At 41.8% G+C, this 27,999-nt stretch overlaps 1 protein-coding gene across 20 annotated transcripts; it reads right to left on the bottom strand.

Moving 5' to 3' along the window:
- Positions 1-339: 339 nt before the first annotated feature.
- On the bottom strand, positions 340-27,999 carry pcbp2 (poly(rC) binding protein 2). 20 transcript variants are annotated; one of them, XM_008103660.3, is made up of 15 exons: positions 27,769-27,949; positions 23,590-23,720; positions 23,178-23,201; positions 23,044-23,076; positions 22,474-22,590; positions 18,727-18,858; positions 17,072-17,200; positions 15,648-15,722; positions 13,851-13,937; positions 12,991-13,032; positions 11,773-11,845; positions 11,378-11,416; positions 10,542-10,594; positions 7,541-7,710; positions 340-722 (listed from the first exon to the last, which is right to left on the bottom strand). In XM_008103660.3, the coding sequence occupies exons 2-15, from the start codon at positions 23,656-23,658 to the stop codon at positions 686-688; spliced, it is 1,080 nt and encodes a 359-aa protein (XP_008101867.1). In that variant the 5' UTR covers positions 23,659-23,720; positions 27,769-27,949; the 3' UTR covers positions 340-685. The 20 variants fall into 20 exon arrangements, with proteins under 20 accessions (XP_008101867.1, XP_008101866.1, XP_008101869.1 ...); XM_008103659.3 differs by having other exon boundaries at positions 10,542-10,597; positions 27,769-27,928; XM_016991115.2 differs by lacking the exon at positions 340-722 and adding an exon at positions 2,651-4,810 and having other exon boundaries at positions 10,542-10,597; positions 27,769-27,999.

The raw sequence follows: 27,999 nt of genomic DNA, 5'->3' as shown, positions 1-27,999 counted from the left end.
TTATATTAGGGGCTTGTCTGACATTTGTGTGTCTCATTCTACCAATAAAATCCCAAATGGGAGTCTTGCACTTTTAACACACTGCTAGAGAAGTGTGTGGTATCTAGTGACTTACAGATCACAGCAGTGTGAAGTTGGATGCAGCAGGCATTCGGGGCATTTCTATTCTTGTACTTAGACGCCCCCTCCTCCCTAACCCACACAGATCAGACCCACACAACCCAAACTGACCTCAGAGGATTGGCGTCTTGTAAGGCTTAATAAGTCATGTAAAATACAATGAAAGCCAGAGGAAATAACTCAAGAGAGTATCACACATTTCTATTCACAAGAAAAAGCTCCAGTCCATCTTTTTATTTTTTTGAAAAATTTCTGACATTACAGAACTAAACTGAAATGTATTAATTCCACTCTTACATTTCATGACATAACAGAAAAACTTCAATGAGCCAAGAAGGGGGAGAAGCTTATAAACTAAAATATGGATCAGCATTTTAACAGCTGAACAGAGAAAAGGAATTAAAATGCTGCAATTAAAAAAATCATGAGTGGATGGGTAAAGCATGTAGAACTGAAAATTTACAAACTAGTTAAAACCTGGAATTGCTGACTGCTCAGAAACTACACAGATGGATCATGGGGATGAACGGCAGAAACGGGTAATGAGTGAGGCGGTTGCATTGTCCTAGCTGCTTCCCATTCCACCAGTCTCCGAAGAAAGCCTACAAGGAGAACAGAGGTTAAAGTCCTTTTAGCAAATTTGGACTGGTTAAAGCCACAGTTCTAATGCAAGACAAACTCAATTCCATCTGTACAGTATTAGCATTTAAGAGACCCAAAGTTTACTGTTTAATAAAAAAGCTGACATTGATTTGTAGTACTCCTTATTTTACTTTATTGTACCGGTATTTAATTATACTCCACCTTTTTCCCAATGAGAGACCCAATGATAACTGCCAATCCCGTAAGAAGCAGCTGTAAGGTTTTCATCAGCAATGGCTCTAAGTATCTTGTTAGATGCTGAGGAGCTCAGGCTGCAGCAATATCAATGCAGCCACGTTCTCCCATGCTGGGACATACCATCACAACACCCTTTGATTTCCTGAGCTTTGTTAACAGCAGAAAAAGCTGAGTGCCTCTACTCCTACAACCATCTGCCAGATATGCAGTACGAAGATGTGGTTTGTTGCCTTGAAGACTGAATGTCCTGACCCGGAGGGAAGCCACTGATGACACAAGCCAGTAATGATATGGGAATTATGTGGTGGATTTACCAGACAAAGTAAGAATACAGTCAAATATTTAAAGGAAATATTCATATGGATTTGCTGTAATAGCTAGAGTCCTCTCTCAAGCGAGTCAGAACTAGTGCTAGGTATCAGTAGCAATATATGATCAGTTTTAACAGTCTGATGCTTAAAGGCTAAAGCTAAACTACATCTCTTCTGCCTGCCCAGTTTTAACCGAAGCCACATGTGTGAAATGCAAAGACAGCATTAAAATGTAAAAATGAGTTTGATAGCCTGGTCCTAAAGCCAGGATCAGAGTTTACTGTTCAATAAGTGTGGGTTCAAAGGTCCTGAAATTCAGGTTTTACATGTTCCCACCATCACTACAGCAGTTTTCATCCTGTGGGTCCCCAGATGTTTTGACCTTCAACTCCACTTGACAGCTGGTAAACTGGCTGGGACTCCTGGAAGTTGCAGGCCAAAACAACTTGGGATCCACAGGTTGAGAACCACTGCACTAGAAGTACACCAAGGTTTATGGTTGATTTTTGAGGGAGTTGGAAAGAAAAACGTTGCCTTTAACATTTCTCCATTCAGCCCTCTCAAGTCTTCAAGGAGGTGTAATGTTTACATCCAATAGGTGCAAGCCTAGGTACACAAAACTTACCTTTTTGGTTGATGCCCTCTATCTAGACTTTCCCAGCCGTGCAAGTGCTCCTCATCTAACATCAGACCCATCCAGGCTGGGAGTGATATTTTATGACCAAGTCTCAAGAGGTTGAGATGACCCAAGGACACAGAATGTCAGGAAAGGCCTGAAAGGCCCACATGAGCAGGGCATGTGTATGTAAACCTTCTCCCACCCAATCCTACTGGAATGCAATAAGGAATTGCTAGAATGGTCTAAGCAGCTATAATCTGATGACCAAAGGGAAGGCAAAAGAACTATATGCTGGAGCTGTTGAAAGGGCACAAGGGACTACATTTAACAGAGAACTTAAGAATTCTACTTATGTTTAGAATGAAACTATAGTGGAAAATGTCAAAGGGCAAGGACAGGATCCTAAAGGATGTGAAAATCTAGAACACTTAGGCAAATCATTCAGCAGTAAGGGATGCCTAGTGTTTCTCCCTATTAACAAATATTGACAGGACATCACTCCCCTACTTTAACACAGAGCTAATGACATTAAAATGGGTACAGGAACCAAGTTCTATATGAATGGCAGCTTGATAGAATAAGGGAGAAGAATGAAACTCAGATTCCTCCTTTTCCATCCTTAAAGCTCCATATGGTTATTGTAATTGCTTAGGAGTTGATGCTGTACAACACACAGTCACACTTACTATCAAGAACGGACATATACCTCACAAAGTTAACCTCGACATGACACTAGAAAACAAACGGCCAGCCCAAAAACTTGGTTAAGAGTGGACAATTTTTACTTAATGTGGTTACACTACAGAGCAGAACAGTTTTTTTAAAAAAAAAGTTACAATTGTGAAAGTCAAACTGCAGAAACAAGTATTTTAAAAGACTCCTGCTATTTAGGAAAAAGAGTTTGACAAAGCTGTGTAAGTCAGCCAGTTACGGGTCTCCCCCTCCCTCACAACAGGACCCCCATCTCCCTGAATTGCAAAGAGTGACATTGTATAGACGCCAGCCATCAGCTTTTTTAAACATGTTCCAGCAACTTTTTAAAATTACAAAGGATAAACACTTAGCATCTTAGCAGTCCCATCATCACCGTTCTTGCTCAATGTTGCCTCAGTATGTGAAAGTTTATAAACACAGGAGGCTGCTCAAAAAGTATAAGTACATGGACAATGTTTGTGCAGCAACCCCAGGCTAAAGATCATGTGTATTCATGTTCAGACAAAAGAACGAACACATGAACGCCATTGCTTAAAGGCAGCAGCATGTCATCTTGCTGCATATCCCTTTTGTCTGCACAATAGTCCAATCAGCTTCCAATGAGCCCTTAGTGAAGAAAACGAGCAGCTGCTGGCCTCAAAGAATAAGAAAAATAAGAATGACTGAAGCCAGCTGGCCAGACATTGCAGCTGACTGTTTTTCAATACCGATTTCATGCCCCAAGGAGCATCTGTTAAGATGTTCCTGACACTAGTCAAAGGCCAATACTGCCATCAATAGACAAGCGTTTTTAACAACAGTGCTAGGCTACTGAACTACTCACTTTAAGGGCTAAGCGCCTGACATTGACATTTAGAAATACACTTTAAAAGTGGGGCACCTGAAGCATTATTCCAACTGTTCATTGCAAGGTGTCCACTGCTCCAGATGCAGTCACCTCCTCAGTGGACAAAACGGTCTTCAATGTGGAGAAAGCCAGATGTCTGAACCAGACTTTGCACATCTGCCATAAGCTATACAAAGGAAATGATGTGGCTGCAGAGAATATATTGTAGTTCTACTGAGTGAATGAATTACAAGGCTGGCTGGGCAACAGGTTTCATGGAAAAGTGGCAAGATACGTGAAAGCAGGGCAGTAGGTAAAATCAAATCTATTAAGCATCAGAACCTCCAAAGAATATGGTTTCTATATGTAATCAATGTTGTATGTTAGCCTAGCCTGGTGCTATGCAGATATTTCAGACTACTACGCCCCATTAGCCAGCAAAGCCAATGCCCAAGTGTAGTAGTCCAAATCAATACACAGGACGCCAAGTCAGTGAAGGCCGTTGTAGTGCAATGGTTGAGTATGTACTGAAAGCCTTTAGCCTGGGGGTGCAATGTGATCACTTAAACCAGCTTGTGGCCACAGAGTTCAGTCCCAATTCAGGCACATCTGTGTACGTTTCCACTGTGACAACTTTATTACAAAGACAGACATTGAGACAGGGTTGGCCAAAGTAGCCTCTTTGCACAGCTTAAAGCAAGGAATTGCAAATGAGTACTTTTGTTAACAGACGCTAGCATAATTCCCAGCCCGCTCACTCCCTCCCCACCCACCTTATTCCAGGTAACAATGCAAACAAAACTACTAAAAGTAAAACTACTACAAGCTACATAATCAAGATCACTATTGGACTTGAAATCTTATTAATACACTTGCTCAATTGTCTTTGACCTAGTAGCGGTCGCCAGCAAAAAGAAACTCCATTCTAAAGGAATCACAAGCTCACTTTGCTTTGAAGTTTAAAAAAAATCTCTTCCAAGTCTCCTCTACAGGATTCCCCACATTGCTGAAAAAAATTCTGCTGTTCCTCTAAGGCCACAAGCAGATACTCAGTAGGGAGAGAATCTCTGTTTTTCCGTTTTCAGTTTGTTAGTAACACATGGCACAGCTGAGGTGGTGGAGGCACCCTTAGCAGCAGACACAACATTTAGAGCCAGGAGAGGGACGGGTTTCATGCCAAGCAGACTGGAGACACAGGGGGCGGTCGGAAGAGGGTTGGGGAGACTGGAGGGTGCGTCGGAGACCCCTGCTGTCGCAAGCGAGGGGGTGGTGGTGGAGGAGGAAGAAGAAGAAGGGGTGGAGGGTTGAGAGAGGTTGATGCTGAGGTGGTCGGGGATCGTGACGGAGGCTGCCTGGGAGGAGGGTTTAGCGCTTTCTAAACTGTAACAGAGGAAAAAAGGAACAAAAATACGGGTGGGTGGGTGGGAACACCACACAAAAAGCACAGGACACAAACAGCTTAAATAGCAAGAGCCTAGTCTAGGAAGGTTTGGAAACAGCATAGCCAGAAGAAAGATGGGATAGGGAGAGAATACTAGCTGCAAGGGAACCTCAACACTCTCTTGGTGTACCAATGGCTGCTAACAGACTTCCCTAAACACAGCCCCACTCCTCCCCACCAAATCCCAGACTCAAACCCATTATAATTTTTTTTTGGCTTTTGAGGACATTGGTTGTTTCAGTACTGAACTACAGAGCGCGCACACACACATATAATAGAGCCAAGGCAGGTGAAACCCCAACTCTTCTATGTAAGTCCTTGTATTGCATCACTTTCCCCATGCAATCCATGCATCTATTTTTTCAGGTTGAACAAGGATACTCCATAGACCCTTTCAATACATGTATTTGTGCAGCAAACTAGTTCTAGCTATATCATGCACCATAACTAACTGGGAAGTCTTAATGAAAGAAATACTTAGGCCAACTGCCAGAGGCGTAACACAAACCAATTTTCTCTATTGCTGAACAGAAATAATCCTTTATCTAGTGAGAGGACCATTTTAAAATGTGCTTAAAATATAGTACTTAAACCACACCAAATAACTAAAGGAAGGTTTAATTTACTTGTGATAGAAAATACCTTTGAACTCATCTCTTGTTTTTAGGTGTGCTTCTCAATTACATTTTCTAGGATGTGTAGCTGGTTTAAGAGATGTGGTCTGGTTTGAAAGAAGACCAGGACCACACTTAAACCAAATTATACAATTGTGATAGAAATAGTCTTCCTCAATACCCTCTGCACATGAAATCCAGTTTTGATTAAGACCATCAGATTTAACAGGACACTCAGCACACCAAAACAAACAGGCACCAACCTTTCCTCCTCTTACTTTTTTTCTGCACCAATTGTGTTTTCCTAATGTTATCACAACAAAAAGGCACCATCCATTCAATCAAGTGGAAATGACACACAGCTTCCTGCCTTTAACTCAGATGCATTTCTTTTAATGCCACCAGAAAGCAAGCTTAGAGGTGGAGTGATTGTGTTGTACAGAATGACTGGTCCCCACTACTTAGTGTGGGTCTGACCTGAGTAAACAGGAGTCTTGCAAATACTTTTCAAAGTCTCATTTGCAAGCAGACATGATTTAGAAGGCAATAGGCAATCCAGCTGGCAGGATCTGTTTTTAGCTATGGTAAGCACTTGGCCTCGGGTACTACACAAAGGATACTCAAAATCCTTGCACTTTAGTCTTTGGCTCCATGGTAGCCATTTGCAAGTGTCACCAGGACACTAACAAGGCAGAACCACTTCCTGAGGGATTCCCTTCCCTTCCAATCCACAATATACTAGTTCGGAGGTGTGTTATAGAATAATGCTTGACATCCACACAAAGGAGACCCAATATGAATGAGTTGTTCATGAGTAGAACTTTTAATTTTGCTACACAGGACTCTCAATTTTGGTGAGAAAACATTTAAACGAGCTTCCTTTAACAAGGTTCTATCTAGCTAGTTCAGAAGACAACTGGGCCAATCAATACAAAGAAGCAACAGCTTCCTGGGCACCCTGAAACATTCTCCTCTGTTCCAAGAATCTGCAGGTACTTTCAGTTGCTCAAGGTAATGCATCAAGACACTGATTTCCAAGTACTAGCAAGTACAGATTTGAGAAGGTACCTATTTATTCACAATGTGATAGAATGAACCATCAACTTTTCAATGGGGAGCTAAAATGACTGACTGAAACATCAGTTTCCTGCTAGCTTCCAGCTCTCTTTGCCACTCTGCCCAGATTCTGAATACTGGTCCAGCCATTTTGAAAGAAGCACCAGAACTACAGCAGTGACGGAAGAGCAGAAATCTAGGACGCACCACGCCATCTGCTCAGCCCTGGGTTTTTAATTATTGAAGTCAATGCTCTCCCCACTGAGCTGGTGCTTTTACTTTTGACTTATGAAATCACCTAACCAGCTCGAAAGCTACAGAGGGCTACTTGCCAAGTAGGCTTTAAGGACAGGACCTGAGAAGCAGCAATTGCTTGCTGCAGAGACTGCTGCAGCTTTCAACTGAAGCTTTGCTGGTAGAAATATTGGAAGGGAGAAAAGGAATTGAAGGAGCCTTCCAGTGCACACAGCCACATCCCCCAAGGTAGCACTAAGTCTTTACTTTCTGTTCCAGTTCCAACCAATGGGGCTGCACAGTTTCTAGGACTCCTGCACGGCATCAACTACCTTTCCCGAAACCCAGCAATAATCTTATTTTTGTACAGGCTTTGTTATAAGCTCCCAACTTAAATCTGCCTCAATGTTAGATAGACTTCCCAGAAAAAGTGGTGAATATTTCTGTCATCAGCCAGGAACAATATAGTAAAAACAGCTCATGGCTTGCTAGCTAAAGATGAGGATATCCACATATCCCCCCATTTACTTCAATCGCTCTCTTTCCTCCAATCTTCATTCACCATGCTCACAAAGAGAAGGGAATGGGACATGAAACAGTAGTATTTACCTACCAATGTTACAGGGGAAGGACAGGTGTTTTGGGAAATGTTTCAGTGCTAAGAAATCACTTTTCAGAATACCTAGTTTTAGACACACTTCACATTCACATTTCTGCCAACTGATACATGCATTAGCAAGAAGTATACCATTTGAAGAGACTTACCTGACATTAATTAGATATTGAGCCAGGCTAATGCTGGCTGCAGATCCAGTTATGGTAACCTGCCTGTCAGTAGATCCTTCCACTGGATTGGCAATTTTGATCTGCGCCCCAGACATCTGGCGAATCTCGTTGATCTTGGCGCCTTGACGCCCAATGATACAGCCAATCAACTGAGTGGTTTAAAAAAAGGGGGGTCAGAATGGAGTCTGAGAGTCCAACATTATCTGGCACTTTCTCTACAGACCAAGGATTAACTAACAGAATGTGGAAAGCTAAGTAAACAACTTGTTAATCTCATGTTTGGTAAATAATCATTTTCCTATATTAGTATTCATATTCAGAGTACCGAAATGAAAGCAAACTATAACTGCATATTAAAAGAATTTTCTAAATTTGATTTTCCAGCAAACAAACAGTAACTATCTATAGATAAAAGAGTAACTTGTAACATTACCTTAGTCAGAAAATTCAAATTAAGAACAGGCAATTAGTGCTCTACAAATGTCTTGGACTACAACTCCCTTGAGCCCCAGTTAACATAGTTTATGATCAGGAATTATTGAGCCTTGCACACTCTGGCTTCATTATTTTTCATGTTGCCCCACATTGCAAACATTAAGTTGGCTTGTTTATTATCTTCCTCACATTATCACTGGTCTGTTTGAGCAGTCTGAGAAACTTCCCTCACATTCCTGCCTTGATACAACTATACTAAACACATGGGGCAAATCCAATGTGTTGTAGGACTGCAATAACATTATTAAAAAGAGCAACAGCACTTTTTTCCACACTGTCATTCAGGAAGCTGAAATCATGACCAAGGGTCAACTGAAGAACTGATCTAGTTTCATTCTCTGTACAGGCAGTCCCCAGGTTACAAACAAGATAGGTTCTGTAAATTTGTTCTTAAGTTAAATTTGTATGTAAGTTGGAACAGGTACATCTTAGTAAGCTTTGGATAGCATAGGGAAGGGTTAACACCCCTGTGATATTTGTTTTGCTGTCTGCCCCCCGTTCAGATTTCACCTCACTGTGAGAACTGGATTTTGAAAAAATTGACTTGTTGTGGAAATAAGGATTGGTGAGAAAGCCTCAGTAGAGACGCCTTTTCTCCATGATACCTCTTTCAGAAATGAATTTCCCTTCCTAGGAACAGATTTCTCTCCCTTCCTGTTGTCTCACCCCTGTTCTTAACTATGAGTCATTTGTAACTCAGGGACTGCCTGTATATGTATACACACTTTCAAGCTGCGTGTCATCTTATGGTAACCAATAATTTCATAGTGTTTTCTTAGGCAAAGAATAATCAAGAGTTTTGCCAGTTCCTGCCTTTGAAATGCAGCACACAGCAACTAATTTTTATTGGTGGGCTCCCATCCCAAGAATTGTACTAACAAGGGCTGACCCTGCCTTCCATTCAAGATCATTCTTATGGGCTATTTTTTGTTTGTTTGTTTCCTGCTTCTTGGCAGGGGGTTGGACTGGATGGCCCATGAGGTCTCTTCCAACTCTACTATTCTATGATTCTATGTCAGCCTGACCTCCCATTTGTTTGAGTCATATTAACAATTATAGTTGCTTCTCAGTAATAAAAAGCATATGCTATTACTGATATTTCTTGCATAATTAACTTGTATTGTTTTTTTTCAATTAGGGAGCCTGCCCACCAATAAGTGCAGATATTGTAACTTTACAACAAAACAAGAGTGCACAATGCATGCAGTAATACACAGTAGACAGAACAGACCCTGATGAGTATAGAAGCCTTAGTAACACAAGCTGCTATACAACACTAATATAACTACAAACATATTAGAAATGCACTAGGATTCAACAAAGTCTTTGGCCTCAATTCAGATTATACTTAAAGGCCATGATTATCCGAACAGCTTGCTTAGTTTGCCATTTAATTCAAAGTGACATGAAATCACCCCAAGTTGGCTGCAGTGAGACAACTACATTGGTTCAACAGTTCTATTGTTTGCAATACTGCCCCAACAACACAAAGAGACCCAAACATTGTGTTATATTGCATCAATTTGGAGCACATGTAAGTCTCATGGTATCTGTATGCTCAAAGCTTCACTGCAAAGGAGCTCCATCATAACTGAGCAAAAGACTCAGTGGTTTGCAATCTTCTACTTCAATTTTAACCCGTATGAATAAAAAGTAGGATATGACAACTTTATGCTATATTGCAACCCTCACAATTCCTGACCAATAGACATGGAGGCTGAGATTTAGGACGACTTCAAAATATCTGAAGAACAGCAGGTTACCTCTTTCTATGTTTGGAGGTATTCAGAATTTTACACACCACTTTCTGACTTTCACAGCAAATCAAGTATCTCAATTTCCTATTTTTAGCAACACTGAAACCAAATTGTGTCTGCCAACCCATTCACCTCCCCAATTCTAGATTGTAAAGACAACATTAAGATGAGTTTCAGAAGGATTGAAATGAGAAAGTACAACGGTTCTCTCAGTTCAGTCATGGAATTGAACCATAAAGCAAAGCCTGCTAAAAATTATTACTGCCCTTTCTCCCCCTACAAAAATAGCAAACTCTCTCCTGCAAACCTCACAAGGCTTTCAAATTCATTTTAAAAATAGGTTACAAATACTTTTACTGTATTTTAAGCAAGTTGCATAGTTTCAAAAAGGTCCAGAAACCTTAAAATAATCTCTAGAGTCAAGGCCCACATTAGCCCTAGAACTTGTTTGTTTGTTTATTTTTTAAAGAAGAGATGTTATGGTGCCCTAGTTACAGCACTATAGCTCAACTGCCTTCTCTTCTACAAATATGCAAATGTCCTGAATATAAAAACTCCACTCATGTGTAGTAAATAGAAGATAGCTATCCAGGCTATAGCACAAGAACAATGCTACAATGTCCTGTGATGGTATTCTTGGGAAAAGAGCACAGGAGCTCAGGGCCAGTGGAATTGCTCTAAATAAGTTCTTACATTTCTACGTATTTTGCAACTCTGAAAATACTTACATCATTTGGAATGGTGAGTTCATGAGAAGTAGTTTGAGCCGATGCATCCAGACCTGCTAAAGACATAGAAAGAGACCAAAGCACATTTTAGCATGAGGTAGAGATAGCAGGAACCAGACCAGTCAGGTTAGCACTTGCTGCCGGAAAAACTGCTATCCTGAAGAGGTTCAGACAGAACAGCAAGATGTAAGATGCTAAATCCAAGCCCTTTCCTCCTCTTCCTAAGTATCTGAGAATTAAAGTTTCTGAGCAGACAACAAAAAAATGGGTTCTATCTGGTCAGGGTGAAGAGAACATGTAGCATATTTGTTCAAATATACAAATGAAGTAGCCAGAGTCACCCTTTATGCAACTATCTCAGAAAAATGTAGCAAATACAAACTCAAAAACAAATATGCACTCCCATCTTTTCTTCAGATCTTAGTCATATGTCAGAGTTCTTCCTGACACAAATACTGTTAAGGCACAATCTGCACTGACCAAATGGAGGATGGATACTGCTATCAAAATCATGTGATCTGATCTTTAAATTTAGCAACCCAATATACCTATTGCATAACATGTGGCTAACCTACCACTTTCAAAAATGAACAACTTTGCTACTAAGTGAGAAATTAGACACTTTCTATTACACTCTATTGTCCAATAGGTTCCAGCTGGATTTCTTTTGTAAAAGAGAAGAGAATAAAACCTAATCAATATCTGCACCTGTACTACTTTCTACATTTTGCAATTGCTTGCACTGTATCTGGTTAGTAGAACTGACTATAAAGGAAAGAATCTCCCACCAATATGAACACACAATAGAGTAACTACAGTTTTTTTTCAGTCATTACCCCAATAGCCTTTCTCATCTGGAGAGCTGGATTCAACGCCTGTCAAGATACAAGGGACAATAAGTGTGGTGGTCCTAGCTGAAGCCCTATCAGACTTTCAGCCACATGACAAACTTTTATACAATTTGGCACAACTGTCAGGATTGCAGCAGCTGGAGGCAAGAAATAACTGGCAAAGCTACTGAAAGGGTTATGGGGAAAACAGCATACACACCCTACCTAGCAGCAATCGCATGTCTCATTTCCATGGGTAGTGAAGACCACCCACTCCCCAAGATTGTTACCTGTTGACTTTTTAAAGTGAGATAATGGAGCTTAAGGCCAGCATCTGCATTAAAGGCCAAGTGATGATTCTTGGACTGCTAGCTTATACAAGAAAGAAGGGATTTTCATACCACTGAATCCAGTGTTGCCATGAGACATTGGAAAGTGTGACTGTTGCATTGCCAACTGGTGCAGCTTGGTCAGCTAAAAGGGAGAGAAAGAGAAATGACGTTAGGAATTTTGAAAGCCTACCTGTTCCGCATACAGTTTTAAAAGAGAGGGAAATAAACAGACACTGCAAGCTGAGCATGAAGTGCTGCACCTTGGGGCAGGAGTTTAGGAGAAGGGTTAAGGAGCAAGCACTGCCCTGAGCAGAAATGGGTGCAGACAGAAGGGAAGCACCATGGGGTGTAGGGCCAACCCCCATCTCAAAGTACCCTGGGTTTAACAGGAGGCATCTGCAGTGAATTGTGACAAACACTAGGAGACAAAGCACGAACAGGCAAAGTAACACAGAGACTGATTTGCAGTGGTGCTTGGGATGCACCATGCAGGACTCTGTCAAGCATTTGGAGGAGAGAGGTATATCATGAAGAGTGACTAAATGGAGCCAGATGCTCTCCCCTATATTAAACAGCACAATTTACTAGATCTTTCCACTAGACTTACTCAGCCCAGCCCCGCTCTTTCTTTTCCTAAGTATGCCACAAGCAGAGATCAAAGTCCTATGGGCCCTTCCATAAGAAGTGCTACAACTAACGCAAACACAGACATTATCAGTAAAAAAAATAGGGAGGTAAAGCACCCTTTTTACATCAAATTAAAATTGCTAACGGCTTTTAAATTAAGCTGGAAGCGTGGCAAGGAAATGCACCCCAAGAAATCACTCCACCACCTTCTAGTCACACCTGCACAGTAACATGATGTACAGAGCATCATGCTTAAAGAGGAAAGCAGAGGTTTGAAGCGAGCTTCCCCTTCACCACCACCAGTTAAATGCACTACACCTATGCCCTTTTTACCAAGAACCACAATGACAGTATACCATGGAGTTTTGTCTTGTTTGTTTTAAAGGGTTTATGTCAAATTGGGAGAAGTGGGAGGAAACTGGAACTTGGCAATGTGTACCAAGTTTTGCTGTGCAAGTGTGTCACAGGCCGGCAGGAAAAGAAGGACAGCTCAAGACTGGCTACGCAAAGAAGCGCTGAACAAAATTTGAGGATCATTTTAGATCAAATTGTGGTTTCAAATCAAAACAGATTGCTAAAGCTGCTTATTAAGAAAGCATGGAGAAATTTTGAAGGGAGGAGTGGGGTGGTTTCAAGACAAGAAGTGTAAACAAAACTTACATCTGGCTGTGGAATGGCATACTGTCCTTGAATGGTATAGGCCTACAAAAAGGAGGAAAACAGTCCTATTAAAAACCATTGGACAGCCACCCAGTGACAGATAGATTTCAACTAGCCAGGAAGCCAGAAAGCTGAGGGGGAGAATTGGTGGGAGCCTGAAGGCAGGTCTCTAAGGGGGCTGCTTAAATTAGCTAAGTGTATATAGCGTGAAAAGGGAAACTGGTCCCCTGCCACAAAAAGGATTAGTGTTAACTGCTGGTTGTTGGTGATGATTTGTGTAGTGGAGGACTGGACAGTGCTACAAGCCCTCTTGCCCTACATACAACCCAGACTTGACCCCACAGGGAAGCTTAATTACCTCCTATGCTCCAACTGCTTTTAAAGCTAAAAGGAACCAGCTGAGTGTTCAGCCCCATCCCACTAAATTAGTTGCCCAACACTCCATGCTCAGGAACCTACGGAGGACACACTATTGCCAGGTCCTAGATGGCAGAACTACATCTGGAAGACAGGGAGAGAGTAGCTGCCAAACTGGATGGTTTTGGCAATTACGCTACTGAAGCAACCCAGCAAGGCAGTGACTGTGTGGGGACTGGTTAAGACTAAGTGAAGCTTTAGGGGCACAAGTCTCATGCTTATAGGGCATGGGGAGAACTGCAGCCCAGGTTGGAACGGACCAAGCTGTAACCACCTGCAGGGCTGCCTACTGGCCTGCTGAGAACTGTTTGGTGGCCTTAATCCAGTTCCCAATGAACAGGAGTTCACAGCACAAGCCGCCACCACCAGTCTTGCCACCCTTGTTGGCAGTCTCAAAGAGGCCAAGGATTGAATGGGCCATGGAGACTGAACTCCCCTCTCACCTCTTGAGGTGGTCCCTCCAGGTCAGAGTTGAGGCACATTGATGGGGCGGTGTGGGGGTAGCTTGCACTGCCGCTGCTGTACCTGTCCTGTGGATAAATAGAGGACTTCAGTCTCCAGGGCTGTCAATCCGAAACCTTTCGCTAACACCAAAGTCATATAAAACTTTCTCTGATCAAGGGCTAATCTGTGCTAGATAGATGCTGCCTTACTCTGACTCAAGTCACATCAGTAGCACAGACAACAGTGTGAGATTTCCCTGAGGGCAAGTCCCAATTATTGGCACCCTCAGGGGCCGGGGGAGTCTGCACGGATACAATGACCCTCAATCTTGAATAGAGCTACCCTACCACAAAAGACCAACTTCTAGGATGCAAGCGAGCAACTGCAAATATCTTCCATAACCTCCCATGTGCCGTTCCACTGCCAATGAACTGGTTAGCAAGCTGTCAAGAGCCTCTGGAGAGTAGGTAATATGAACAGGGCAAGGAAGAAGAGGGAAGGGATTGAGGCAAGAACAAGACCGGGACAGCACCTTTTCCCCAGCAAGAGGTTATCAGACAGATCTCCCAAATATAAGTGGCATATCAATGTGCAAGCACTGGGTACACCGTAGCAAGACCTGTACAGCTGCTGCCTCTACATTCTGTTACTGACTGAAACTATCCGTTAATGCCTAGCACACCAACACTCAACATTTACAGTCTTCAATTTGTTTAGCTCACCCCTCTCCCACCCATCAGTTAAGCCAAATCTACTTCTGAAGCACTGGAACTATTAATGCTGCCCCTTCAAAGGGGCAGATGAGTATTACAGATGATTATTGAGGCATTTGAATAACCAAGTCTTCAGAGTGTTCCAATTCCAGATACTCACGCAAGATTCTTCCCTGGACACAAAGTTCCAAAAGGCTTCATGCTTCTCAGAACTGCATGTCTCACCCTCACACAAACTCTATCTGGCTAAATTGGCTTCATGTATTGGAAAGTTCAGCTGTAATTTTTTTAATGCCTTGCAGAAAATACCTGAACTCTTACAGCCCATCAAGCAAGCAGATTTCATTGGAAATGGTAATAGGATTCAAGCCAGCTGGGAGACTGAAGCCCCATCCTGCATTGGCCATAATAATGTTTAACTTTACCCAAAAATTGACACTTGTGTCTCACCTCCCATATACCTTAAGCAACTTACGTAATTGTGTTTGAGAAAGACTCAGATCCAGTATCAACAGCATGTTTTAAGCTAGAAATGTAAAATCCTTGAGATGACAGGAAAGAACCATTCAGGGCACCATCACGTTAAAGGAACTTGTTTCCATAGTCTAGATTTTGGCCTATAGCTATCATGGTGGCAATCAGGATCTCCTCACTTCCCCAGTCTGCTGGGTTCTAGTTGTCACGACACCTGTTTGTCTCAATAGTAATCCCTTGCTGCTTTTGAACTACTGTTCTGCAGAATTCAAGCTAGTTGCAATCACTAATTGCAAGTGTTGCCTCAAAATCAAAAGCAGAAGACATTTGGTTTGCTGGTATGTCTGAAGTGGACTGCCAACTCCAGCTAACTCCCCCAATGCACATGGCTATCTACATGAAATCCCAAAGAATATCAGAGCGTCTTGACCATTCGAGAGCAGCCTCCAAAGAACAAAACCAAAGCAGCAGAAGTAGCACTGTGCTGGCCAGGTGGGCAGCACAGGTGATAAGCATGCAGAGTGGTTTGATGTGTGCTGGCAGTGTTGAAGCTTGGTAGGCTACAGTTTTCTTGCCCCCGCCCATAACCAACAAGAGGAATGGCCTTACCTGACCGCCTGCAAAGATGACAGGAGAACTGGATGGCTTAGGTCGGTAAGGGATGGTGACGCCCTTGGGGGGAGACTAGATTAAGGAAGAGGCAAAGAAAAACATGGTTAATTGTTGGGCACTCAAACTTCAAGATAGTTCAGTATCTGGCAGAAGATTGTACAGCTCTGTGAGGTGTTTAAGCTGATTACGTACTCAAACTTGCACAATTCCTCCTTTGATCTGTCACTGAACAGAAGCCATATTGGTTTCTATAGCAGAAGGTTAACTCTGGCAGTTTTAGTGTATTTCATTTATTTATAGCATTAACTCTCACACAAGAACAGCCTGCTTCAACCAATATGAATAAGAGGAAAAGCATTGTTTTAAAAAGCATCCTGCAGCCTGATCAAATGAAAATATTGGGAACCAAATACAAAGTCATTGTGAAGTGAAGGCCAGTGTACATGATATTGCTCTGACAAGCAGAATCATTTGAGGTTATAAACACTACAGATAGTTGCTGTTGTGTGGTTCAGGTTTCGGAGTTAAGGCAACCCTACCATGGAATTTTCTTGATAAGACTTGTTCAAAGAAGGTCTGCCACTGCCTTCCTCTGAAGCTGAGAGATTCCAAAGTGGCCAAGTGAATTACCCTGAATGAATGGGGAATTGAACTCAGGGCTCCAGGCACTGTCCAATTCTTAAACCACTATGCCACAGTGCCTCACAGAAAAAGATACAGAGATAGAGAGATACAGCGATACAGTCAACACAAACGGGGTCCTACAACACACACTCTCATATGGTCTTGTGCCAAGTGTCGGCAACTTTTACTAGCTAAGTTTGTTCCTCAGGCACACTACTGCTAGCTACCTCCCATGCTTTTTGTAGGCTAGACCAAGAATTACCTTCTGTACACCTATAAGCTGTTGATTTTAAGCACATTCAGATGCTTTTATAGTAACAATTCCTTCCTCACAGTTCTATTTCAAGGGGTGCTAAAATTGGATGTAGCAATTTAAAAACTCTGTTTCTCCACTATCAAGTCCTTATGAACTTGAAACCAGGAAAATATTTCCTAGTTTCTATGACAGTATGTTGTGACAGACTGGCTTTCCCCCCTAAATTGCCAGGGACAATACCATTTATGTGTCCACTGACCGCAATTGTTTCTTTCCTTCTTGGAAACATGCCAGGGACTAGCACCAATCTATAGACCACCATTTTGAGTAGCACTGACATAACACACCACACGTAGGAAGAGAGGATTCTCACATATGCAGGCAGGCTCCCAGGCATGTTATGAAGTAAAAACACTCAGACAGCTGTCAGAACAGGAATTTAATATCAGCTGTTCAAAAATAAAATGCAACAGCAGCCCTTCTGTTGCACTCACAATCTTTCAGTATCTTAAAGACAGGGCACTCAGTCTTTTCTACTTACCTCCAGCATGACCACACAAATCTGTTTGACGCATTCAATGATGGACTGAGGAATCCCAGCGATGGTGATTGCTCTTTCAGTAGAGTTGGGTAACATGTCTCCTGCCACTTGGACCTGTGCCCCTGTGCTCTTTAAGATTAAAAATACCAAGTCACATTTTTGCTTCTTCAGTTATTGGTCTTACAATATGATAGCTGGCTAGCACAGAGGAATTGCCATTTCCCCCTCTTCCAAGCTATTTGGAACTAGCCAAAAGAAGAGGGCTCCATTTTTACAATACAGCTATTTTTACGTAATACATCACAGTATTTGATTCAGCATGAGAGCCAAGGCTTCACATTCCTTACGACATCCAATTTTCATAAATAGCTTTAAAGGCAAAGATCTAGTGTTCCAGACTCCACAGATTCTACAACAAACCTATTGGGCAGGTTCCTTCCATCATGAACTGCAAGAATATCCTGTACTATCTCATAACTACAATTTTTGGCAGCTTGAAGGTTAAACATCCTAATACTGATGAGATAAACTATTTCATATCTAGTATTACATATCAGGTAATATGTTAATCAACAAATAATCTGATCAATATAATCCACTTCTTACCTTCAATGCACTTCTATAATTTTTTAAGTTCAAGAATAGTATGCCAAAAAATTTACAAAATGGCCAGTGTTTGATACTGTGCCCTCAGCTAAAATGTAGAATTGATAACCACCAGCTGTAAACTGAGAGTCAGCATTAAGTAGGTCTATCAGCCAGTGTTTATTTCCCAGGCAGCTCTAACTGTGACAGTATGAAAAACTAATTCAAATGGATCATCTATGGCAGGCATTTCTAAACCTAGCTAAACTCTGAAGATGGGAAGACAAGAGTAGAATAAACAATCATAGACCGAGGGTAGGCGAAGGGGCCTGTATAAAAGAAAACAGTCAGCTTCACATCTATGAATGTTACAATTCTTTAGATTCAGCAACGTAAGGTTTGCTCTGACAAGTCGTGTAATAGAAAGCATCTGATAAGAACATTAAAGAACTCAAACACTCTACTTAGTATTTTTCCTATCAAAATAGCATTGTATTCAAAGACACCAATTAAGAGAAAAATGCTGCACCTCCTTCATTCGAACTTCTCCCTAACTATGGAACAATTGTTTACACAATATAGTAGGGATTTGAGATATTCTTAATACTATCCTTCAATGTAAGTACTGTTGTACCACAAGTTGCCCTACTCTGCCTTGACTTCAGAAATTGTTAACCTGTCTTTACAAATTGAACAACTATTTAAACAAATGAAGGTATGGTCCCAGGACTGTCTAGTTCATCCACTGAGAGCACTGCCTACCACGAGGAACCCTCTTTCATTTATCTGACAACAACTGATCCTGGAAGCAAAACACGAAAGACAAAGAGAGTTAACTTATGCAAAGCACCCAGCTATACCAAGTCTGACTCTAGCCATCAAGTCTCAGTTTCATGAGCACTAAATATAAATGGCTGTATTAAGTAGGATGACACAGAGTCTATGTGTGGTATTCACCCTCAACACATTTGGCACATGATGAGGTCATGATTAAAGGGAATGAATGTAGCATTTGCAACAGAGGCAAGCAGCAAACAAGTCTCACTGGCCTAGCTGAGTTCAGTACACACCTCTCTTATCTCCTTGATCTTGCAGCCTCCTTTCCCAATAAGAGAGCCACATTGGCTGGCAGGTACTACAAGTCTCAGAGTAACAGGGGGCCTGCTTGAAGCCGTGCTGTTGGTCATTGAGCTGCTGATGTCCTGAAAAAAAGATGTTAAAGAAACTTCAAACTACAGAAACTTCAAATGAAGGCCAGAAATAGTGGAAATTTTAAATACACAATGCTTAGGAAAAAAGGTAAATTTCAGGTAATACATGCTTTTGGCTGAGAGAAAGATACAAACTACAGGTGCATTTTGTCACTAGACTGCTGTTTCAGCATCCACGCAGCATTAATATCTTTACTGTATCTTCTGCTGAGGAAGTGCCCCAAACGTGCTTGGTCAAACAGTGACTAGCGAATGTTACTGATTCAATAATCAACAACAACATCAGCCAAGGTGTCTGATACATTACACTGACACCTAGATTCTCCTGCAACCACAAGTGGACAGAGTGCACTAACATGTTCAATAAATCAGCTTGGAAGCAGCCAAAACTAGAGCATGTGTTATTCATATTTCGACTAAGGAAATACTCTTTGTGATGCCTTTGGGTCAGGTGTATGTATCAACGTCATTTTTCCCAAGGGCCACATCAGCTTTATAGTTGCCTTCAAAGTGCCGTTGAATCTATGGACTTAGAATTCATGGATACATAGGGGCAGCAATATTTTTTTATATATAGAGGCTGGTGCTCTTTAGGTTTTACCCAATTCGGGTCCCCAGATGTTACTGAATGACAACTTCCATCACTTTTGATTATCAGCCATGTATAATGGGGATAAATGAAATTGCAACTCAACAGCACTTATGATTTGGCTTGGGGAAAGGCTAAAGGACCTTCGAAGTTAGACATATCTACAAGCCTTGTACCTAAATTCAAACCACATTATCCTGACTAAAGAGAACAAACAGCAGGCTTCCAGATCACAACTGCTACAAAATCTACCTTGTTTTCCCAAAAACAAGACAGGGTCTTACATTAATTTTTGCTCCAAAAGATGTGTTAGGGCTTATTTTCAGGGGATGTCTTATTTTTCCATGAACAACAATATGCATTTATTCTTGAACAAAAATCCGCATATATTCAAATATAGTCATATCATGTTTCTTATTCATTTATTTACATATGGTGCTGTACTGTAGTAAATTGTGGATAAACTATATACAAAGGAAAACAAGATGTCCTGAAGAATGGCATTCAAAAGACCCAAGTAACCCAAAACATTAAGAGTTGTCAAGTATTGGCTCTCACACACAGATCGGGTAGCCCCGCTAGGGTCATTCCACACCTGAGCCCATTAAATTAGAGCATTGTGGCTGCTTCCAGTTACCAGGGGAAGCCAACCACTACACTTGGCTGCAATGGAACCCAGAAGAGAGCAGCTGGAACATCAAGGGACCTAACAGCACGTGATGCGCCTGTGACAGGAGTGATGCCATCAGGACTATCCAATCTGTGTGTTAGAACCTGGCATTCACCAACTCTTATCACCTTGAGTTTCTTAGGGTCTTTTGAGTGTGATTCTTTGGATGGCATCTGCTTTCGTTAGTTAAGGATGTATATGTCCTCCTGAATTCCACTGCCAATTGAGTTTACTTTTTTACATCAAGAGCTGCCTGGACACTAACTTTTTAATGAACTGTAAATAGGGCTTATTTTTGAAGTAGGGCTTATAGTTCGAGCATCCTTCAAAAATTCTGAAAATACATACTAGGACTTATTGTCGGGGTAGATTTTATTTTCAGGCAAACAAGGTAGTCACAATGTCTAATGATGAGAAATACAGGAGATGTCCAGTATCTGGAGAGCCAGATATAATGACAACGTGGGCCGCAATCAGCCCATGGGCCTTGTATGACACATGTGCTTTGAGTCATCTAATAAGCTCCTCCTTCAAAGAGAACTTACCAGTTTGAATCAAGAATATAGCAAAATCTTATTCAAGATACAATTGTATTTCACAAAGCCACTGAAAGGTATTGTAGACATGTTATAAAGGGGGGGGGGGGGGGGGGGCTGGGTGCTGAAGCCAGATGCAACTCTGGATTGACCAAAATAACCAAGCAGTCACTTTCTCCTCAAAGGGCATATCAATTAGACACTAAATACTTCAGTCTGTACTATTGCTTACAATCTATCAGATTCCAACTATACTTCACAATAGAGTATAAGAAGGCTATCACTACACAAACTATTGTGTTGAGCAAGCTGCAAATCTCTTTGCCAAAAGCAAAGCGACACCATCTTGCCCTTGTCAAGGACAGTTCAAGCTTTTCAAAACAAGGTGGGGACTGTAGAAAGATCCCTCTCAAGTTACTAATGTTCTGGTAATACTTAGGCAGTGCATTTCAAAAGTTAACAAGACATAGCTTTGCACACATATTGCAGGGGTTCATTTGATTTAACTTCTTGGCTTTAGGGGAATAAACACATTTAAATTCCAATTGAGATGTAGTGTTTCACACCACTTTTCTGTATTGTTTGTTAAATTGAAATACCAGTATTATGCTTCATAGAACAGAACCGTTTGGAATGGTTCTCCTAAAACAGCAGGGCAAATAACCCTGGCAAAGGGGGAAGACATGATATTGAGTAAGATCACGATTTTACCAGGCTAAATTCAGAAGCAACTAACGCTGATTCCTGCAGACTCAAAAACTAACACACTAGAATATTTATTTTTAATTGAAAATTCATTGGTCATTGAAACCCATTGCTCTTCGTATTTGAACTTGTAATTGAGAAAAGAATGAAAAAATAACCGTAAACAACTTCAATTCAGCTCAATGGAGAATGATACTTTGGGCATTTTAAGTCTCATGATGGTGAAGGCAGGCAGAAACCTTGCAAAAATGTCAGCAAATTGCTCTCTTGGCCACAGTATCAGTACACAGACGCGCAATTCTGATTAATAAAGCACTTTTACAAGTTCTACTGGTTAGGGCTGGGTGGCAGGGTAAGCCAGGCTATTCACTATGCTAACTCACACTTTTAAGAAATTGGTTGTATAGATCCAATCAGACTCAGTCCTCAGTTTCATGTTGTCCTAGTCATGTTGACTAGTCACTAGATAAATGTCTCCTCCAGGCAAGAAAAACTCTGAGACACATTAATAGCTGCAATTCAGCCTGAACATGTTAGAATTGCCAACACCTTTTTTTATCTGAAATGAAGTTCATTATCTTAGATTTAATTAAATGTCCACAGGCATCAGGAACAGAACTATGATCCAAAGGAAAATTCTATCAGCAGTACAGAGATACGGTGAGTTCCCATAACACCTCTTCTATAGAGCACCATCTCACTTGGTCCCAATAGATCTCTAATTCTTCAAACATCATTTAAAGGACACTGACAGATGATACAATTAATTTTCCACTAGGAGCACAAAATTATGCTTAAGAAATGCTCTTACCTGTAACAGTAAATTCAGACTCCTAGCCAATGGATAATGACAAAGATTTACATATGACACACATGGCACATTCTTTGTCACATAATGGTCATTCTTATGAGGTCTATGTCTACCAGCTTAAGAACTACTTACTGCCTATCTAAGTTCCTTTGATTTGTACTCGCATACTCACAAATTTTTTATTATAAGAGGTCCACAAGCCAATTTGCTATTGAGCAATTACAATTCCATGTTTCTGATGAACATATTGTACTGTTTAAGAATGCACCAGAAGAATAAAATAAAGTTTACACACCTCTTCCAGTTTGTCAATGATCATTGCAAATGCTTTAAAGATGGCATTAGTGGGTCCAGCAAGAGTGATAATCCGTTCTGGGCAATTCCCTTCTGAGATGTTAATGCGAGCACCACTCTGAAAGGAAACAAAATAGTCACAAATAAAACAAGGATTGACTTTTCCTTCTACTTGACTATATTAACCCACAAATCTATTCCTAAAAACTTTCACTGAATTTAGTGAGACTTAATGCTTTAGAAAATATGCAAATAATGAGGCTATAGGCTTTACCTCATTAGGCAAATCTTAAGTACTAGCACCGGAGCTGCCAAATCAATAATCATAGCTTTCAGATGTTGAAATGCAAATGGCTGCCATTCCTTCACATGAAGATGTATCTGATCCACAGCTGATTCTTTGGAAAAGCCATCAACCACATACTCAAATATACAGAAAGAATGCCCCATAACTTTCACGATTAACAGTGTCTGCTTAGAGATCTATGCCAACCATCTTAAGAGCCCTTTACTGCCTATCTTAGTTCTCTTGATTGGTTTTTGTTTCTTGCTTTAATTCCCCCAAACCTACCTCTTCACGCATCTTCTTTACAGATTCTCCTTTCTACATATGCAGAAACACACAAAAAAGTACAGAGAAACTGGTTACTAACATTACTAGTCTGAATTCATGTAACAGAATAAGAATTATGAGGGTTCACATACCTTTCCGATGATGCTTCCAACCTCCTGCAACAGCAAATGCAAGAAAGATGTAGTTCTCAATCATTCTGACATTCATACAGTCATACCTCCTTACCCTACTTCTAATGGATTACAAGTTCCACACCCTTCAAAAACATAACTGATGAGATAAATTTAAAAACGGACGTTTCCATCTCCACCATATAGTTCTCAGAACGGAATTCTACTTCACTAATCCAATATTACCCAATTTATTTATAAGTGCTAAGTTATGGATATCCTCAACTGGTCTTAACGGAATGCTCTGCTGCAAAGAGCAAGGCTTGCCAAGAGCAACGTGATGCTTTAATTTGATCAGACAACTGGGTTTTCCAAGACATTTGCTGTGACCTACTTTCAGTCTAAAGCAAACAAGATGAAGAAGCACAAGTACCTTCCCATGCATAAGTAGGCGAATGGTAAGTGTGACATTTAAACCTCCTTCGATAACACCGGTGTCCATCTTGTGTTCAGTTGTCAGGCTTAGTCAGTGGTCAAATCTTTGGTCGCTGGGAGGAAATCAAACTAGAACAGATAAAGACCACCTGTACTGTTTTATTACCACACAATGAGCTCATTCACACACACCCTTTTAAGATGGCACCTGAAAAATTTTGATCTTCTATTCTAAAATATTGAACATACCACAACATTCTGTATTACTATAGCCCAACTACTATATGAAAGGGAAGGAATAACCAAGCTATCACTAATTCTCAAAACCAAGATTGCTATCACTAACCACAAGATACCTAAACATTTGCACTTTCTGGGTGCTTATTCATAAATTGGGCATGAGGTACTAAACCCAGATGTGTTAATCCTTATGGAAAACCACTGATTAAAATTAATCTCTGGAACATCTCCCCTGAACAACCTGACTTCCCTCTCTTTCTCCCCTTTGCTGGGGGGGAGAACAGCTGATACTTTTAGTTCCCAGCTTCTTAGCTTAGCTGAGGACAAACAGCTTCAGCAAAGGCTGTCTCCAGTTACTTTCACAGATTCATGTGCACTAGTATTTAAAAAGACACTGGAATCCAAGGAATTGGTTTTGTGACTCTAACTATTCACTAAACTTCATGACTTGGAATGTCTAGCTTGACAGTAGAGCCCATAAGACACCCTTTCAATGCTAGTAACCTTAACCTTGAAATCACCTAGGAGCAACTTCTGAGCATAACTCCTGTGCAGTGGCCAAAGAAAGTCAGTGCAAACACAATTTTAAGGAATATAGTTTCCTACTAATGGTAGTCTTAAGCCTGTAATTTGACTTAAGATAAAACATTAAAATACTAAGTATATAAAAGGTGACAGCAAACAACTTACTTTGTTAAAACTATTCATTTAAAGTTATTGCTTAACATTAAACCAACTAAAAGAGCTAAATTACAGAAAAAATATTATATATGTAAGTGAATCTAAGAGTTAGTTTTACCATATTTAGCTGCTATAGAAATTGAACCATATATTTTAAACCATACTTCAGTGCTTTGTTTTCTCTTCCTTTTAACTTCCTATGTTCAAAGAATGCAGTGATTGACATTTCTACCTTAATTTGCAGCTTGAACATGACACAGATTGCAAAACTGAATGCTTGGAAAATAAAACCGATACTGCCAACCAGATTTTGGTTTTGTGCTTGGAAACCAAGTTTTGGTTTTTTGTTTGTCATTTTTGCAATTACCGTAACGTATTTTGTTTTTCTCTCCCTTTAGTACAAGACAGGGTAGTTCCTATTTAGACCATTTCACTTTCCTCAAAGATCTCAGGCCACCTGGTATCCTGAGACTAAGCACAAGTAAAGCAGTAAAATTATGCCTGCTCTTACTTTTACCCACATTTCAGAATTTTTCTTCCCTAATCCCAGAGGGATTTGTCATAACCCTTGCCAGTGTTTGTATGGGAGAAGAGAGTTAATTCCACATCCTTGCTGTTACAGTGGGCCAAAACCCTCCAACGTCTCCTAAACAAAGGGCTTCAAAATGATGGACCCAATTTCAATGTACTATATCAGGCATGGGCAAATTTTGGCCCTCCAGGTGTTTTGGACTTCAACTCTCACAATTCCTAACAGCCTACCGGCTGCCCATGCCCATACTATATCCTGCAAATCCTATCTTTTTGAAACACCCTTGTAGAGGTCGTCCTCAGCTTATGAACATTAGTTCTGTAGGCTTGCTCTTAAATTGAATTTGTATGTAAATCAGAGCAGGTACATTGTTTAAATACTATTGCACCTTTTCCTCATAACTCTTCCAGGAGTGCATTTCCTGTCCTAGGGGTAAATTCTCTATCACTTCCTGTTGTCCATCCGCCCCCCCCCCCAAGTTTGTAACTAGGAGTCATATGCAAGTCAGATGTTTGTAACTCTGAATTGGATCTATGTTGCGTCATGTGATGGCATGGTATTTACAAGATTTGGTTATTCACACATAACGTAAGTTTATTTCTTATATATTCTGTCCTAAAGCAGCTCCACTGGCTTCCAACAACTTTCCGGGCCCAATTCAAAATGCAGGTGATTACCTATAAAGCCCTATATACTTCGGGTCCAACCCATCCTTCTATGAACCGACACGGGCATTGAGATCTGCTGGGGAGGCCCTTCTTTCAGTCCCACCACCATCTCAAATATGGTTGGTGGGGATGAGAGAGGGCCTTGTCAGTAGTGGCTCCCCAGCTCTGGAATAGCCTCCATAAAGAAATTAGATTACCCTCCAAACTTCAAGCCTTTCGGGCGAGTTTTAAAACATGGCTCTCCAGGCAAGCTTTTGAGCCTGTGTAATCTGGCCGACCCGATTGTGCCACTCCGCACTTTGTTATTGCAGAATTATAAAATTTCCTAAAATGCAATAGAATCTGTGAATAAAGATTCTATTGCATTTTAGGAAATTTTATAATTCTGATTATTCTTACTGGGATTTTACATGTATTGATGTTTTTATGCTTAAGCCATATATTTATACTTGTGTACTTCAGTATTGTGGTTCATATACGGCACTATAGTGCTTCTCTGAGCCGTCCAGAATCTCCCCAGGGAGATGGAGGCGGGGTACAAATAAAGATATTTTATTATTATATGTTGCTATAATATTGTCAATTAAAAATGAAAAAAAAATTATGGAAGTAAAAAAAACACTGAAACCCCTGTCATTCCCTATATAAAATCATTGCTTAAACAATTATTTCAAAACAATACTCTTATTGTGCTTGCGAAGGCTTTCATGGCTGGAATAAATGAGTTGCTGTGAGTTTTCCAGGCTGTATGGCCATATTCCAGAAGCATTCTTTCCTGACATTTTGCCCACAACTGTGGCAGGCATCCTCAGAGGTTGTGAGGTTTGCTGGAAACTAGGCAAGTGGGGTTGATATATCTGTGAAATGTCCAGGGTGGGAGAAAAAAAACCTCCTCTGTTTGAGGCAGGTGTCAATGTTTCAACTGGCCACCTTGATTAGCACTGAATGGCCTTTCAGCTTCAAGGCCTGGCTGCTTCCTGCCTGAGGGAATCCTTTGTTGGGAGGTTTCTGCTGTTTTTGAGTGTTGCTCCTTATTTAATGTCCTGATTTTAGAGTTTTTTAAAACACAGGTAGCCATATTTTATTCATTTTCATGGTTTCCTCCTTTCTGTTGAAATTGCCCACATGCTTGTGGAAAGGCCATTCATTCCTAATCAAGGTAGTCAATTGCAACGTTCACACTTTCCTCAGACGCGTTTTTTCTTCCACCCTGGATATTATTCCACAGATATATGAACCCCACTTGCCTAGTTTTGTCACAACCTTCGCCTACCACAGATGCAGGCGAAACGTCAGGAGAGAATGCTTCTGGAACAAGGCCATACTGCCGAAAAACTCACAGCAACCCAATACTCTTTTTGTTGCTATGAAGAGAAGTCCGCCGCCCCCCCCCCCCGCCCCCACTTCAAATGTCAAAGTTCTTACAAAGATTCCTATCCTAGGAACAAATAGGGAGCTGCGGGAAGGGAAGAAGAGGGCGCTGCGTCTCGCTGGCGGGACGGGTTTAGAAGCAACACGACGCAACTCTTCTTGGCCGGCCCCCCTCCGCAAGCTTTGGCTCCTTCCTTCTACCTCCAGCGGGCCTCCTCCATTCTCCATTCTCGCCCGCGTCAGCCTCCCTCCGCCCAGAGGAGAAGCCCCGCCCCTTCTCCCTCACTCGTGCCCCCCCTTTCCCTTTGCGCGCGCGGCCCAGGCCTAGATCCCGCCCAATGTGACGCAGCAACAGCGCCCCCACCCTCCGGCCCACTGCGGCCTTCCCAATCTCTCTCTTTTTCTCCCTCGCTCGCGCGCAGCCCCCCTCCCACCCACCCCCTTCACGCGCCGCAGGTGGAACCCAATCCTCCCTTCCCCCCCTCCCCCACAGCGCGCGCTCCAGCCACTACAGCGCCGCCTCACGCGCCCCACTAGGCCGCAGTAGGCCGCAGAGGCAACCACGGCTTTGCGTAACGAAGCGAGCGGGGTTCCGGGACAGCATCGTCGGGAAAGGGGGATAACTCGAGGCCGGGGATTATAAAAAAAATTAAGGAAACTAATTTTGGAATACAGGCGGCCTTACCTGTCGAGGTGACTGGGCCCGCCCGGGGGGCGCGTTTCCCTCAGGGGGAGGGGGACGGGACGAGGGGAGCGGGAGGAGGGAGGGCGGGCGGTGCGCGGGTCTGCGGGGCGGGCGGAGGGAGCGGGGCGGGGGAGGGGAGGAGGAGGAGGAAGAGGAGAGAGCCGGGAGGAGGGCGGCGGCGGGAGGAGGGCGAGGGCAGCGGGAAGGGGCTGCGGCAGCTGCTCTTACGGC

The sequence above is a fragment of the Anolis carolinensis genome, chromosome 2, assembly GCF_035594765.1.
Source record: "Anolis carolinensis isolate JA03-04 chromosome 2, rAnoCar3.1.pri, whole genome shotgun sequence".
NCBI lineage: Eukaryota > Metazoa > Chordata > Lepidosauria > Squamata > Dactyloidae > Anolis > Anolis carolinensis.
This window is presented reverse-complemented; position numbering and strand designations above follow the sequence as displayed.